Genomic DNA, 16,460 nt, shown 5'->3' with positions numbered 1-16,460 from the left:
ACCCGGGAATCGATCCAGGAATCGAACCCCGGTCTCCTGCATTGCAGAACTTATTCCTTGATATTTTTATGGTCTCCTGCCAAGAAACCCCAGAGGAAAGGGATTTTTGTCTGTTTTGCTCTGTTACCGCCCCACATCTAGAACTGTACTTGGCACAAGACACTCAACAACTTTTTGTTGGATTAACGCATATGAAATGTGAGCTTGACAAAACAGGTAAATGTGAGTCTACTGTGGAGAGGTGAAAGAATTAAAATACAGTAATTGTATGTGCTTAGTGTAACACAGAAGCTTCCAAATCTATCCATAAGTTTTACATAGGCAGATGCTATGGCCTGGTTAATTTAGGTTGTTCTAATCAATATGATGGATTTCTAAGGGTCTTGTAAACTATAATGTATTATGCAATTGCGAGACTATCATAATTGGCGAAGGTGAATCACATCTTGCCTTTTGTTTCCTTGTCTCGAAAATTCTACAGGGGAAATTTTCGTTTCACGTCATTTACTTCCTCTTCCTATATTCCAAAAAGTCAAGGAGCTGTGAATGGTATCGTCCAAGGGGAGTGTAAAAAATTGTTTGGTCTGGGAGTCTGCGTAGTGAATGGCTTGCCGGAGCTGGCGCATGCGCACCCTCTGAGGCACTGCAAGATGGCTGCCATCTGCTTTGTCGCGCGTCAGTGCCCCGAGGAGTTAGCAGCGGCGCCGGCAGCGGCAGCTGCAAGTGCCAGAAAATAAGTGGCTGCTGAACGGTGGGAGTTTCTTGGTCCTGTGGTGTGAGCTGGACAGCTCCAAGAGAGACACCTCGCTAGGAAGCAAAACGCGGGGTGGAGCGGTGAAGCCCCTCCCCCCAACCTCTCTTTAGTCCGAGCAACTCCCTCGCCCTTTCCTCCCCGTTTTTCCTCCCAACCCGCTACACGCTGGCCTGTCGCGCAGGCGCACAATTCATCGAAGCGCCTCCTTAGCCCTTGGGGCTTGTGGGCTTCTGCGCGCGCTTCTTCGTCTTCTCCCTTGATTGGCCAGATTGCCCCGCCATCACGCCTCCCTCTGCTTTCTAGGTTGAGAAGGAAGCAGAGGGGCGGGTCCAAGCAGCGCGTGCGCGGTACTGTTGCTGTCCCTTTGCTGCTATTGCGTTGCAAAAAAATTCCTGACTAGGTAGCCTTGGGCTTTTCTGTGGACCTAAAGGAGAGAGAAAGATTTCTGCAACTGAAGGGGCAGTCGGGTACTATTTACTTTAAGATATTAACGCCCACTCTTAGAGGAGTGTTGGGGAAGGGCCTTAAACGTTGAGAGCCGAAGAGTATAAAACCATTTAATTTCCGGGCCAGACGTTTAGAAAGGCTTTGCAGGAGCTGTTTTGTGCGTAATTCTTCGTGATTGCTGACTGGTTTAAACACAATCCCTTGAACAATTCTGATAAACCTTCGAAACCCGCAGCCCCTCTTTGCAGCGTGTAGGAGCCGCCAGCGTGCCCAGCACCTGGTCCTCCTGTCCTACCTCCAGAAGAGCCTAGCGCGTGCACCGTCCCCACCCCCTGGCCTCCCTCCCCACCTGCGGCTTTCACGCACTCGCAGTGATTGTTTTGCCCGCTCCCGCCGCCGTCGCCGTCGCCGCCGCGGCCGTCAGAGGAGCAGCAGCGCTTGTGCAAACCGGGAAGATGGCGGCCGGCGGCGGCGGAGGCGGCAGTAAGGCCTCCTCCTCGTCGGCCTCTTCGGCAGGGGCTCTGGAGTCCTCGTTGGATCGAAAATTCCAGTCGGTAACTAACACCATGGAATCTATTCAAGGCTTGTCGTCTTGGTGTATAGAGAACAAGAAACACCACACTACTATCGTCTACCATTGGATGAAGTGGCTCCGGAGATGTGAGTGTTGGGGGTGGCCAGGGAAGGGAAGACTGGGGAATGGAAGGAAATACTGCTCGAAACGTTTAGGGTTTCCCTGTGGAGCCGCTGCATTCGGTTGGGGTTGTTCAGATTAGAGCTTCAACCCAAGTGTTGCCAAACGCAGACTTATTTCTAGCCAGGATTGTCTGAACTGTAGGAGGTTCATCATTTCTTGGATTTTATAGCCACTGACTTGGCGTGACCTTGGGCCGTTGGGCCCAATTCTGTAGAGATTTATATGTTATTTCAGAGCCTTGTGAGGTGGTGGTGTATTTACTGAACGTTCACAGAAATTGTCGCGTCCGTTTATTTCTAATAGGCCTTGATGTGTTAATGATTTCTCGTACTGCTATGGTTAAGCAGTAGTAAATGCACCTACTTCGCGGGAATGTGTTGGACAATTCTATTTTCCACTGACCTAAAACTTGTGATGTGTAGTAAGAAGAACCTTACCTAGATGAAGAGGTAACGTGAGCGCCACATAGAGCTCAGGCGACCGACCACCTGAGAGGTTTTCCTCGACCTGTGTTTGCTGCAGTAGAATACAGGCTTCTTGATACTCACCAGAAACAACCGTAGTCCGTATTGCCATTAATACCTTAAAATGGAAAACATATCCGTCTACTTTTCAGTCAGTTCAGATAACGTTTTTAAAGAATAGAAATTGGTTTCTTAGGTAACCAAAACAAGGAATCAGAAGTGTGGTTTTGAATATATACTACTCCCCCCCCTCACCCCGAGTTGCTTTTTTGTCTACTTCGCTGAATTTATTTCACTTTGCTGCTTTACTGCGGAAAAGAATATTAAATTGTCAGGAAGCGTGGATTGTTTGCAGATTTCAAATCTTTAGGACGAAGGAAGTGTGGAGAAGTCATTGTTGCTTCCTACTCAGAAGAGATGGTTGACCCTAAATCCCTGTGTATCTCTGAATTTTATGTTTGTTGTTACCTCTTGTCTATGGCTGTCACCAGTGAAACCCATCCTCCAGTTATTATTATTATTCCACTTTTGCTACTCCCTCTGTAGTGTTTTGATATGTGTTTAGTTTTTTAGGGAACGGATGGATAAAACTTGCAAAATCATAGACCTCAAAACTTCAGACTATTTGTGTATAGTTATTGTTGGGAGAGACGTTTTGTGAGATTACCTGTATTTACCAATAGCAGATCAAAGTTACCTTCTTTCCAAGAGGTAAAATTAGAAAATACAATTTCAAGTACTCACTATCAAAGACTCACATGATAAGTATCTACTATGTGCCCAGGCCTTTTGTCATTTACAGTTTATCTAGTATCTCATTCTACCTTAAACTAACCCTAAGTAGATTTTTTAATCATTGATTTACCGATGGGGAAACTAAGGCTCAGAAATATTAAGGAAGCTGCTAAGCCTTATGGTGGAGTTGGGATTTGACTCCACCATATCAGATGACAGTGGTCACATTTAATTTTGTAGAATAATGTTTTCATGCTTTTTCTTTAATGTATTTGGTCTACCAGTGGCAGCAAGCCGTGCTTGAGGACATATTGTTCTTAAACCTATTTTCCTTTCTGTTTTAAAACGTTTTCCTACCTTTGGGCTCTGGTGCTTTAACTATTTACTTACCTCATTTGCAAGGATAAGTTGGTCTCTATCCCTGCCTGTGGGATTGCATATGACAGTTACAGTACGTCTTTTCTAGTCAGCGATGTTGAGATACACTGGAGCCAGAATTTTTCTGCCTCTACTTTTTACATTGTGCCTGAGCTTATTTCCCTTGCTGGTATTTTAAGAGTGAAAAAGAATGGTTGCTCTAGGAAGACAATACTTTGTTTGAAGTGCATTATATATAGTTTGGGTTGCTAAATGCTTTTGCTTTCTATAAACCTGATTTTTTTCCCCTGGTGAAATGGGCTTCACTTTCTAAAATGGTTAAGGGTAATTTGTAGTTGTTTTGTGTTTACATTAGTGAATGTCATCTGTCTTATTGTAAATAAAACCTTTTGAGAGAAATATTTGGGAGAGTAGTGTTATATTTTGGAGTTTGGCTTCTAAATCAACTTTAGGCAAATTTGTGCAATGGATAGATGTCTTTGGATTCACAGCCTTTCTGTCCATTTTCCTGATGCCACTTTTGCTTGTCTGTCTTTTGGCATCTGTTCTTTAGTAATTTATATTTAGACCTCAGCATGAATTTAAGTAACTATAACTCTTCCTGAGATATTTTCATTTAATCTTTTATTTCATAATGTATATTAAGATACTTTAGTTCACTTTAAAGGAAATAATTTGGGGAGTTCTTGGTGGCCTCATGGTTAGGATTCTGGGCTTTCTCTGCCATGACTCAGGTTCAGTCCTCAGTTGGGGAACTGAGATCCTGAAAGCCACGCGGTATGGCAAAAAAATAAATAGAAGTAAAGAAAATAATTTATTCGAGAAGGCAAGTAGTCTTCCTGAAGACACACTCCCTGGTGGGTTTTACCAGTTTTATTCAGGCTTGTTTTAATTTGTTTGACCCTTCCACTGCTATCATTTTCCAAAAGTGATCTTTCTGTATCATGAACCCATGTCATTTCTGTGCTTTAAAACCCTCCAGTGACATTCCATTGCAACAGGCTTAAAAGTTAAACTTCTTTTACTACAGGTAAAAAGGTCTACACATTCTTACACTATCTGCCCTGCCTACTGCTTCTCAGGCTTCTTCCGTTGCTGTCTTCTCATCATTTTAGATCTAAACTCAGACATTACTTCCTCAGAAAGGTCTTCCATAATGATCTTATTTTAAGTGGTTTCAGTTGAATTCTATCATATCACTTTATTTTTCATTTTATGAAATTATGTTATTTATTTATTGTATGTTTGCTGTCTGTGTTATTTCACCAGGGCTATGTCTTCTTTGCTGCTATATCCCAAGCAACTAGAACAGTGTTGGGCACACAATAAGTAATCAGTAGATATTTACCAGTATAATTTTGTGAAATAGTTAATCAAGAACTTGAATGGTTTTAATTTCTGTTTAACAGAAGGCCACATTGATAATTTAGTAAAAGAAATAATAGATATGGTTGTTTACAGTTTCAGAATGTGGCTCTTGGATAGGCTTGATGTACAGTATGACTTGTCATTTCTGTATTTCATTCATCCCTCCCATTTTTTTTCATCCCTCCCATTTTTAATGTAAAATGGAAATCAATATGGAAAAGTAGAAAAATACAGACTTTAGATATAGGTTCAAATCGTAATTCCATCAGTTAATAAATAACGTGGGTGATTCTATGCATAGTGCTTAAGTTGTGAGCCCCAATTTCTGATTTGTGAGTAGAGAGAATTCTCATAGGCTTGTTGTCTGGATTTAAGAAGATAATGCATGTATTTTAGTATACGTCCTAGCATATAGAAATATGTTCAGATTATTTATGATGATGACAGCAATGATGTAGTTAATCTTAAGGTCCTGACTATTTGAAATAATTACTGTTTTGGGAATGGTGCTGAAAACTGTATACCTAGTCGGGGCAGATAATTTGAGCCAGCCTTTCTGTAGTAAATTAGCAAGTTCTCTAAAGAAGTAGTAGGAAAAAATAGAATATGTTGTGTTCATGATATCTCCACGATGTTTTGCTTCCAACCATTGAATGGGTTGCTCTATTTTAGAAGGTGTGTGAGAATTTAAGTGAGTTTTTGAAGAAAAGGGGGATATAGGAGAATAGAATCATTTGTAGAACAGAAAATTCTGTTAAGATTTCCTTTTAGCTGTTTTTGATACGAACTTTAAATGTGAACAAAATTAGAAAAGTAATGACATCTCCCCCCCACTGATCACCCCACTTCAGTAGTTATCCTTTTAAGGGCCGGTCTTTTTTCTCCTATCCCCTTTATTTCCTCCCCCTCCCATTTGAAACAAATCTCAGTACAATCCGGTATTTTGTCCGCAACAGAAACTGTCATATAAACATGGACTGGGAAAACCTTTTTTCTTCATACAGGATTAATTTGTTGCAGAGAATTTGCAAAGTGCAATTACTAGTTTTGGTGTATGGCAATGGTTTCTCAAATCCTTGGGTGAACCATGAAGATGGTAGTTTTTAGCTCACTTTTATCAAGTGCTTATTATGTGCCAGGTACTGCTCCAAGCATTTTACATTAATTCATTCAGTCATCATAATTCTTTGAAGTACGTATTATTATGATTCCCATTTTACAGATGGGAAAACAGAGGCACTGAGAGGTTGAGTAGCTTGCCCAACATTAGAGAGCTAATAAGTGATGGATCCAGGATTCAACCCAGGCATTCTTGATTTAGAGCATACATTCACACTCATAGCCACTGTACTAGTCTTTCTTATATTTTCTACAATGCAGAAAACCTTTGATAACCTATTTATTCATTTTTAGGCCAGATTAAACTGTCTAGATCTTGAAGCTTTGCAGGGTTTGTTTTTATTTTTGCTTTCTGTGGGAAAACTGATTATCTTGTATAGATTTGAAGTTCTGATAATCATTTATAATTTTTAAAAAAGGGGGCAACAAAGCTGAACATGTTAGGTATTAAAGTTGTCTACTTGACAGAAATCTCTAAATGTTAGGTGCTTTTAGATTAAATAATAGGAGTTTTTGGTGGTAGAAAGTTTAGGGTACCACAGTGGTAGCTCCACTGGTCAGTGGAGAGTGAAGTCTGTAATCTTTTATTTGCTATTCCATAAATCTGAGGATCTGGAACTATTTTCTGTGGCTCTGGTATCTGAAATGTAGCTGTTCCTTTAACTGTTTACTTTCCTTGTAATTCATTGTTTGTAACAGGTATGTTGGTCAGGCATATAGAGTATAACAGTACTGCTTTAGGCATATGATTTTTTAATCACATATCACATGTGTACAAATGTAAGTGAACTTGGTACAGATTCTTAAAGTTTCAAGATGAATTCTGCTTATAAATCCTTACATTCAGTGCTTTTAACAATGCCTTATTGGATACCTGCTGTAACAGGCACTGGGGATGTAGCAGGTGAACAAAATGGAGAAAAATCTTTGCCCTCTCGGAGCTTGTACTCTCGTAAGGAGAGACAAGCAGCAGACAAACAATGTTAAGTACATTGGAAGGTAAAAAATACTAGGAGTGCTGTAGGGAAATATAAAGCAGGGAAAGGGAATACAGAGTGTTCAGTGCAGTTTAGTCCCTCAGTTGTGTCCGATTCTTTGCAACCCCATGGACCGAAGAGTCTTCTCCAACACCACAGTTCAAAAGCATCAATTCTTCTGTGCTCAGCTTTCTTCATAGTCCAACTCTCATATCCATACATGACCACTGGAAAAAATACAGCTTTGACTAGATGGACCTTTGTTGGCAAAGTAATGTCTCTGCTTTTTAATGTGCTGTCAGGTTGGTCATAGCTTTTCTTCCAAGGAGCAAGCGTCTTTTAATTTCATGGCTGCAGTCAGCATCTGCAGTGATTTTGGAGGCCCCTCCTCCCCCCAAAAAAGTCTGTCACTGTTTCCATTATTTTCCCATCTATTTGCCCTGAAGTGGTGGGACTGGATGCCACAGTCTCAGTTTTCTGAAGGTTGTGTTTTAAGCCAGCTTTGTCACTGTCCTCTTTCACTTTCATCAAGAGGCTCTTTAGTTTCTGCCATAAGGGTGGTGTCATCTGCATATCTGAGGTCATTGATATTTCTCCCGACAGTCTTGATTCCAGCTTGTGCTTCATCAACCCAGTGTTTTGCATGATGTACTCTTTCCTGGGTTGGGAAGATCCCCTGGAGAAGGAAATGGCACCCCACTACAGTACTCTTGCAGGAAAAGTCCCATGGACAGAGAAGCCTGGTAGGCTACAGTCTATGGGGTCGCAAAGAGTCGGACACGACTGAGCGACTTCACTTTTCACTTTCACTCTGCGTGTAAGTTAAATAATCAGGGTGACAGTATACAGCCTTGATGTACTCCTTTTCCTATTTGGAACCAATCTGTTGTTCCATGTCCAGTTCTAACTGTTGCTTCCTGACCTGCATACAGATTTCTGAGGAGGCAGATAAGGTAGTCTGGTATTCCCATCTCTTTAAGAATTTACCACGGTTTGTTGTGATCCACACAGTCAAAAGCTTTGGCATAGTCAATAAAGCAGAAGTAAGTGTTTTTCTGGAACTCTCTTGCTTTTTTGATGATCCAACGGATGTTGGCAATTTGATCTCTGGTTCCTCTGCCTTTTCTAAATCCAGCTTGAGCATCTGTAAGTTCACAGCTACTGTTGAAGCCTGGCTTGGAGAATTTTGAGCATCACTTTACTAGTGTATGAGATGAGTGCAGTTGTGCGGTAGTTTGAACATTCCACAGGAATTTAAATTAGGTGTAAGGGAAGGCCTCACTGAGAATGTGACATGTGAGCAGGAAGATGAGGCGCTATAAACAATATGGATATGAGTGTGAGGGGAGAACAAAAACACAAAGGTCTTGAGGTTAGTGTGTGCCTGGTGAGTTTAAGGAAGAGCAGGAAAGCTTTTGTGACTGGAAAGGAGTAGAGAAAGAGAAGATTAGGAGATGAACTCAGATTTTGGTGGGTAATATGACAGGAGGGGCAGATCACAATTTTATAGGCATCCTTAGGCTTTTATTTTTAATGAGATGGGGAACTATTAGAGCAAAGGAGTGATGTGAACTGATTTCTGTTTTTAAAAGATCATTCTAATTGCTGCAGAAACAGGGATGCCAGTAGGTGGCTGTGGTAGTAGTCCTGGGATAAAATATTGGTGGGTTTTGGACCAGGTTGTGAAAGAAATAAAAAGTAGTTTAATTCTAGATTTGTTTTGAGAATAGATCCAATCAGGGTTCTAAATGAATTAAATGAGTGGTAACAGGAGGAGCCTGTTGGGCTGCGGTCCATGAGGTTACAACTGAGCGACTTCCCTTTCACTTTTCACTTTCATGCGTTGGAGAAGGAAATGGCAACCCACTCCAGTGTTCTTGCCTGGAGGATCCCAGGGACAGGGGGAGCCTGGTGGGCTGCCGTCTATGCGGTCACACAGAGTCGGACACGACTGAAGCGACTTAGCAGCAGCAGCAGCAACAGAGGATAATAATCGAGAATGAGTGTTGTTTTTTTCCTTGAGTGACTAGAAAGAGTTAACATTTATTGACAAACCACTCATTTAAAGTGTACAGTTTATTCACTTATTTCAGTGTATTCACAAAGTTGTGTGACAGTCACCACAGGGTGTCTGTTGAGTCTGTAAATTGTCTTTAGAGACAGCCTGGAAGAGACGTACTAGAAGTAAGTGTAGGGAGAGAAGTCACTGTAGTAAGTTAGGGTAGTGAGTATAGATAGAGAAGAAGTCCAGAGAGAAGGCTCTGGGGCATTCCAGTGTTTTAGATATCTCTTTCTACTTAGTTGGTGTTTTGTGTTATTGGCTTGGGTTCTTTTTGAAGTTCAGGGTAAACGAACTTTCAGCTCCCCAAAGAAGTAATAAATCTATTTTGATCTTTTCATGTTTCTACTCTTGGCTTGGGTTTAACAGCACTTCTGGATCAGTTAGGCATTAGGTCTGTTGTAATTCCCACTTGTAAAGTTATTGCACAGTCAGTCTTCTCCCTGCCCTTTGGATACCTTGGTCACCTTTTCTTCCTTCTCCTGCCCTCCTTTCATAGAGATGTAGCTCATTTCCATGTTTTCAGACAGCATTTCAAAACATGAACTACCTTAATTGTACACCTAATTATTATAATGCTGTGTACTAAATGAGCCTTTTTGTGTGTATTAAGAGACATTACAAGAAGTCGTTGCAGTCTTCATTTACCTGCTGTCTCTCAAATGCTGAAGGCTAGTATTATATACATGACCCTAGGTAGATTTAAAACAGTATGTAAAACAGAATTTTGTTAATGCATCCTATAGTAAGCTAAAATGTTAAAATTATGTAGCAAATAAACATTTCCATAACTCAGAGTGTGAAACACTATTGAAATACTTCGAATGATTTTGTGGTGTGGAAATACCTTAAAATTCCATTGGAAATTTTCATGTCCAGTGGAAAGTTACTAATACTAACATTTCCTTAAACAGGCCACCCCCCAAATTACAGTTTGTTGGTAGAGAAGGGGTTGAGTGTATGTGTGTGTGTAATTTTTTAGAGAGTGAAGACTTACTGATTTTATTTTAGTGATTTGGCTTCCTGCCTTTCATAAATTAATAAATAATAGTTGCATCCAAACTTCTTTTTCTCCTAAGCTTTTGTCCTTCAGTTACCATCTTTTCTCTCTCTTTTCCGCCCCACTTTTCCCATGTTTAGTGTTTTATAGCAGTACTTTAAGAAATCCTAAGGGTGTATTTTGAGTTCGTTGCTTTAAATTTTCAGCTATCTGAGAACTGAGAATACAGAAGAGTTGTGGGGTTTTTTTGTTTGTTTGTTTAACATGAGGTTTTTTTTTTTTTAATGTGTAGAAGGATTTCAAGAGACCCTAGTAAAAATTACCCCAAAACTTAACACTGTTGCACAAACCACCTTGACTAAGCTGCTCTTCTGTTTGTCAAGGAAACAGAAAGGAGTTTGTACTTTGTAGTGCTTTTGATTCCCCTGCACCCACAGATTTTAATTATAGAACAGTGGAGAAAGGCACATGTTGTGGAGAGAGTAGTAGAATCTAGTTACTGTTTGGAAAAAGGCAACAGTTCCATTTGTGCTTTAGTACATTAAAGTATCTTTCAGACTAAGATAAAGACAGTTTTAAAAAATACGTCATTGTTTTTGTTCTGTAAGAAACATTGAATTAGAGGCTGTTTGTTGAAAGAAAATGTTTAGAATGCTGGTTTTAAATTTTGGTTGCAGCCTTTATCTTTCCCTCATCTCTCTTCCTTCACTCACTAGTGATTAGTTTCACTTACTTTCACTCTATTGTTCTTTGGTACTCACTGAGGGGCAGAGGGAGAGAGAAAGAGAGAGAAAGCAGATTATTTCCATTAGTGAAAATTTCACTGTTAGAAGGGAAAAATTTTTTTTAATGTTAGGTTTTATAACTTCATTTTTAATTAAAAAGACCCAAATGGGTCCTGTTCTGTTTTTGTGTTCCCTTTATCATGGTGATAGTTTTAAAGTAGCAGGATCATTATTTTAAAATTATGATCTCTGTCCAAGAGGCAGTCAGTATTACTTGAGTTATTAAAATCTCTTTTATTGTGTGTATTCCTATGTCTAAGGATACAGAATTCAGAAAATGAAATTAGAAATACTAGATGTTTACTCTCTATAAAACTTTGTTAGGTTGTGGAAAGAGATGGAATTACAGGGAACTTAATGTTTTGTAACTAAGATAAGAATTGAACAAAAATAGCTGGTTCTGGGAAGTATGGTAATATGAGTTTGTATATGCTGTTCTAGTTTAGAAGAGGTATCATGTTTTGGTTGGAGTGAAGGTATCATTCACTGAGCACCCTTTCTGGATGTCATATGTATATATGTTAACCTGTAATCCTAACATCAGCTCTGTAAGATAAGAGTTATCCCCACTTAAAATTTTTGGAAAATGAGGCTTAGAGATGTCAGTTGATTATTTTGAGGAAATTGTAAGAACATTTTTCTAGCATAGGAAAAGGAAGCTGCTTGTTTTCAGGGTGGCTAAGCATAAGCTAGTGTTTTTTTGAAGGCAGAAGGTAACAGCAAGTGGGAGAAAGAAAAGACACACAGTGGATTCAAAGCCCGAGTTGCTTACAAGTACTTTGTTATTATTTAACAGTGTTCCTTATTAAATTTCTAATCATTAGGACAGTTACCTTCACAAACATTGTCACTAATAGATTTAGTAATAAATAGCCAACGTTAACTGAGTTCTTAGCATGTGATCTCATAACAATTCATGAGGTAAGTATTATGTAATTACTTAGTAAGTCTACTAGTGATATATATGTAAAATTAGCTATGCTGATGAGGGGCAAAATAATAAAATATTATAGATGATATAATTGAAGCACTTGAAGGCCCAGTGAGGTAAAATGAATTGTCCAAGGTTCACAGCTAGTGAACAGTAGCGCCAGAATGCAGATCTAAATAGTCTTGACTCCAGAGCCTACACTCTACCTTTGTGTTAGACCACTTCCCACTTCTTTCAAAGTTTACTGGTACTTTGTAGTATTGTATAGTGTAGTATATAGAATATAAGACAGTAGCCCTTGTGCCTGTCTTTTTCCCAGCTTTTTGATATATTATTGACATATATAACATTGTATAAGTTGTGATGATTTGATATGTGTATGTATATTGCAAAATGATTACCACAGTAAGGTTGTTGAACACCTTCATCACCTCACATCATTACCCTCCTTTTTTTAGGAGAACATTTACGATGTTGTCTCTTAGCAACTTGTGAGTATATAAGGCCACATTGTTAACTGCAGTCCCCGCTTTACAGTAGATGCCTAGAACTTATATACTTGTAAGTCTGTACCTTTTAGCCATCATCTACCCATTGCCCTACTCTCTGGCTCCTGGCAACCACCATTCTATTCTCTGTTTCTGTGATTTCTGTGCCTGTTGATTTTTTTGTTTGTTTGCAGGCATAAAATTTGTTATTTCAGACATAGCGTAACAATAAGTGGGAGAGCACATAGAGAAATGGTCTGCTAAGATAGAAGCAAGGCAAAGAAAGGGCATGGGCGTCACCCCCAGTGAGGGGGGACCTGTGCCTGTCTACTGTGATGATTTTGCTGAGCTGCAGGGGTGAAAAAAATCTATTAACTTGTATACAACAATAAATTGAATATAGAACCAGATGTGAGAGCCTACCTGTCTTCTAAGCCAAACATTAGATTTTCAAGAATGTAAAACAGTGCTGCAGTCCTCACTAAACTTTTTGTTTTGGAAATATAGTTGCTTTTAATAGAGTATATCTAATTTATTAACTGAATGGTTTATTATTGTTTTTAATGAGTTGATATTTTGAATTTCTTAGTTTTAATTTATTATACAGTAAATAGATAATTCTATTAAATTAAAAGACGCTTACTCCTTGGAAGAAAAGTTATGACCAACCTAGATAGTATATTCAAAAGCAGAAATATTACTTTGCCGACTAAGATCCGTCTAGTCAAGGCTGTGGTTTTTCCAGTGGTCATGTATGGATGTGAGAATTGGACTGTGAAGAAGGCTGAGTGCCGAAGAATTGATGCTTTTGAACTATGGTGTTGGAGAAGACTCTTGAGAGTCCCTTGGACTGCAAGGAGATTTAACCAGTCCATTCTGAAGGAGATCAACCCTGGGATTTCTTTGGAAGGAATGATGCTAAAGCTGAAACTCCAGTACTTTGGCCACCTCATGTGAAGAGTTGACTCATTGGAAAAGACTCTGATGCTGGGAGGGATAGGGGGCAGGAGGAGAAGGGGACGACAGAGGATGAAATGGCTGGATGGCATCACTGACTCGATGGACATGAGTCTGAGTGAACTCCGGGAGTTGGTGACGGACAGGGAGGCCTGGCGTGCTGCGATTCATGGGGCCACAAAGAGTTGGACGCGACTGAACTGAACTGAACCCACATAAGCTTCCCAGGTGGTGCTAGGGGTAAAGAATCCGCTTGCCAATGCAGGAGACACAGAGACGTGGGTTTGATCTCTGGTCTGGGAAGATCCCCTAGAGTAGGAAATGGCAGCCCATTCCAGTATTCTCGCCTGGAAAATTCCACGGGCAGAGAAGCCTAGCAACTGCAGTCCATGGGGCTGCAAAGACTCGAACACGACTGAGCACACACAACCCACAGAAACAAAAGATGATCAGTAGTTTTTAGGGGTGAAAAGGGATCCTGAAACCAAAAGGTTTGAGAATTCACTGGTTTATATTGTAAAATGACCTTTATCAATTTCTGCAAGGTAAACATCCATTGCTCTCATCTTAACGCCTTGTTTCTGGAAACTCAGAGGTTTCCAGATGTTATTTTATAAACATTATTATTTTTTAATTTGTGAGATCTTAAGTTTGCTGACTTTTATCTTGCCAAATAAAGTTGTAAATACACTATCATTTATATTATCACTACCATTTTATAAATTTGCCTTGAAGTCCATGTCTTTCAAGTCTTAACTCAAATGTCATCTCCTTCAAGGCTGTTCCCTATCATCCTAGCCAAAGAGCTAGTGCCTACTGTCCCTTTTGCTCCTGCCTGTCATTCTCTTTAATGTATCACTGTGTTTTATTTTCTTTGTATACCTTTTCTCATGAGATTCTGCCTTATTTGTTTATTTCCTGAGATGTCTTCTCTTGGAAGCCCCCGGTGGCTCAGTGGTAAAGAATCCGCCTGCCAATGCAGGAGATAAAAGAGACTGGTTCAGTCCTAGGTTGGGAAGATCCCCTGGAGGAGGGCTTGGCAACCCACTCTAGTATTCTTGCAGGATCTTAGTTCTCCCACCAGGGATTGAATTCATGCTCCCTTTTTTGAGAGGGCAGAGTCTTAACCACTGGGCCACCAGGGAAGTGCCCACTATTGTTTTAAATGCAATTATATTATGTAGGTTTTTTTTTTTAAACTTTATTTTATATTGGAGTATAGCCGATTAACAGTTTTGTGATAGTTTCAGGTGTACAGCAAAGGGACTTAGTTATACATATTCATCCCCCAAATTCTCCTCTCATCTAGGCTGCCACGTAACACGGAGCAAAGTTCCATGTGCTATGTAGTAGCTTTGTGGGTTATCCATTTTTTCCCACTTTTTAAATTTTTAGTTTTATATATATTTTCTGTATTTTTAATTGAAGGATAATTGCTTTACCGTGTTCTGTTGGTTTGTGCCATACAACAATGTGAGTCAGTTGTAAGCATACATATATTCCTTCCCTCTTGAGTCTCCTTCCTCCACCCCTCTAGGTCATCACAGCGCCAGGCTGAGGTCCCTGTGTTATACAGCAACTTCCACTAGCTGTCTGTTTTAAATATGGTAATATATATATATTTCAGTGCCACTCTATTCTGGATTTCATATATATGTGTTAATATACGATATTTGTTTTTCTTTTTCTGACTTACTTCACTCTGTATAATAGGCTCTAGGTTCATCTGGTTATTCATTTTAAATATAGCAGTGTGTACATGTTGATCCCAAATTCCCCATCCCTTCCCCCCATTCTTCCCTCCTAGCAACCATAAGTTCATTCTCTGAGATTGAGTCTGTTTGTGGTATTTATTTTTATTATACCATATTTCATGCAGGCCTGTCTGCTTAAGCTGTAAATTCTTCCAGTTAATCCTGCATACCCTAGGTGAAATTTTAAGGTTAATAGTCCAAAGAAATGAACATGGAATTTTTGGTCCTTCTTTTGTTAATACTAGAGAATACCTGGAAAATGCACTAATTTGGAAACTGTTTACCTAATTTGAGTGTTTGAAGTGCCTATTCATATAACAGCATCTTGCAGTTCTAGAAGTTCATAGAATTTAAGAATCTTTCGTATAACTATTGTGCTAATATGAAAATGCACCTCCAGAGGGAATTTCATAGAGGCAGCAGTATCTTTAGTGTTGCCGGATTTTTTAAAATGACCTGTTAAAAACAAAGGGTTTCTAAAAATTGAAGTTGAAATAATAAAAACCAAATGTTAATCATTTTCATGTGCATTTTTATTTATTTATTTATTTTTTTATGTGCATTTTTAAATTAAAGATTTTGTAAAAGAAAATTTCATTTCAAAACATATTTTGGAAGGTTAGTGTCACTTTATTTCTAAAGTCTTTAAAAACTTGGTAATAAAAAGTGAAGAGCTTTTGAAATCTGCTTTTAGGGCATCCTTACACGTATATACTATGTTTAGTGTAAACTAGGATGAGAATTCATTTCTATCCTCTTACTTATTCTTATCCTCAGGTTGCCATGTACAATTGTATAAGATTACTATGTACATATGTATAAACTGAGAAGTGTGGATAAGATACTGAGAAAATAAAAGGTAGCAATGAATAACAAATACTGTATGAATTTGACTTTGTGCAGCAGCATTTCCCCAGAAAATGGTAATGTTTAGGGTGTCACTGTCAAAGCTTGCTGCTGCTGCTAAGTCACATCGGTTGTGTCCAACTCTGTGCGACCCCATAGACGGCAGCCCACCAGGCTCCCCCGTCCCTTGGGATTCTCCAGGCAAGAACACTGAGAGTGGGTTGCCATTTCCTTCTCCAGTGCATGAAAGTGAAAAGTGAAAGGGAAGTCACTCAGTCATGTCTAACTCTTAGCGACCCCGTGGACTGCTGCCCACCAGGCTTCTCTGTCCATGGGATTTTCCAGGCAAGAGTACTGGAGTGGGGTGCCATTGCCTTCTCCATGTCAAAGCTTAGGTACTATGAAATTAAAGAGAAACCTGTTTCATGCTGCTGGACTTGAATAAAATGCTTCATAAATTCCCTGGAGAGGTGGGGGATAGTCTGTTCAATATTTTCTAAACTTATTTGATCATGGCATTCCTTTCTTTTCTAGCCATCTCATGTGATTAGTGTTCCCCAGAACATTACCATTTTCTGGGGAAATGCTGCTGCACAAAGTCAAATTCATACAGTATTTGTTATTCATTGCTACGTTTTATTTTCTCAGTATCTTATCCACACTTCTCAGTTTATACATATGTACATAGTAATCTTATACAA

The 16,460-nt window shown here is 39.4% G+C and overlaps 1 protein-coding gene across 2 annotated transcripts in view; it reads left to right on the top strand.

The window, feature by feature from the left end:
- The first annotated feature begins 1,529 nt into the window (after positions 1–1,529).
- RPRD2 (regulation of nuclear pre-mRNA domain containing 2) overlaps positions 1,530–16,460 on the top strand; it is a 90,386-nt gene continuing 75,455 nt past the window's right edge. For both annotated transcript variants that reach the window (XM_052636560.1, XM_052636559.1), the window contains exon 1: positions 1,530–1,861. In XM_052636560.1, the coding sequence (XP_052492520.1) occupies positions 1,657–1,861 (205 nt within the window). In that variant the 5' untranslated portion in view covers positions 1,530–1,656. The remainder of the gene's footprint in view (positions 1,862–16,460) is intronic.

This window comes from Budorcas taxicolor, chromosome 3, assembly GCF_023091745.1.
Source record: "Budorcas taxicolor isolate Tak-1 chromosome 3, Takin1.1, whole genome shotgun sequence".
Taxonomy (NCBI): domain Eukaryota; kingdom Metazoa; phylum Chordata; class Mammalia; order Artiodactyla; family Bovidae; genus Budorcas; species Budorcas taxicolor.
This window is presented reverse-complemented; position numbering and strand designations above follow the sequence as displayed.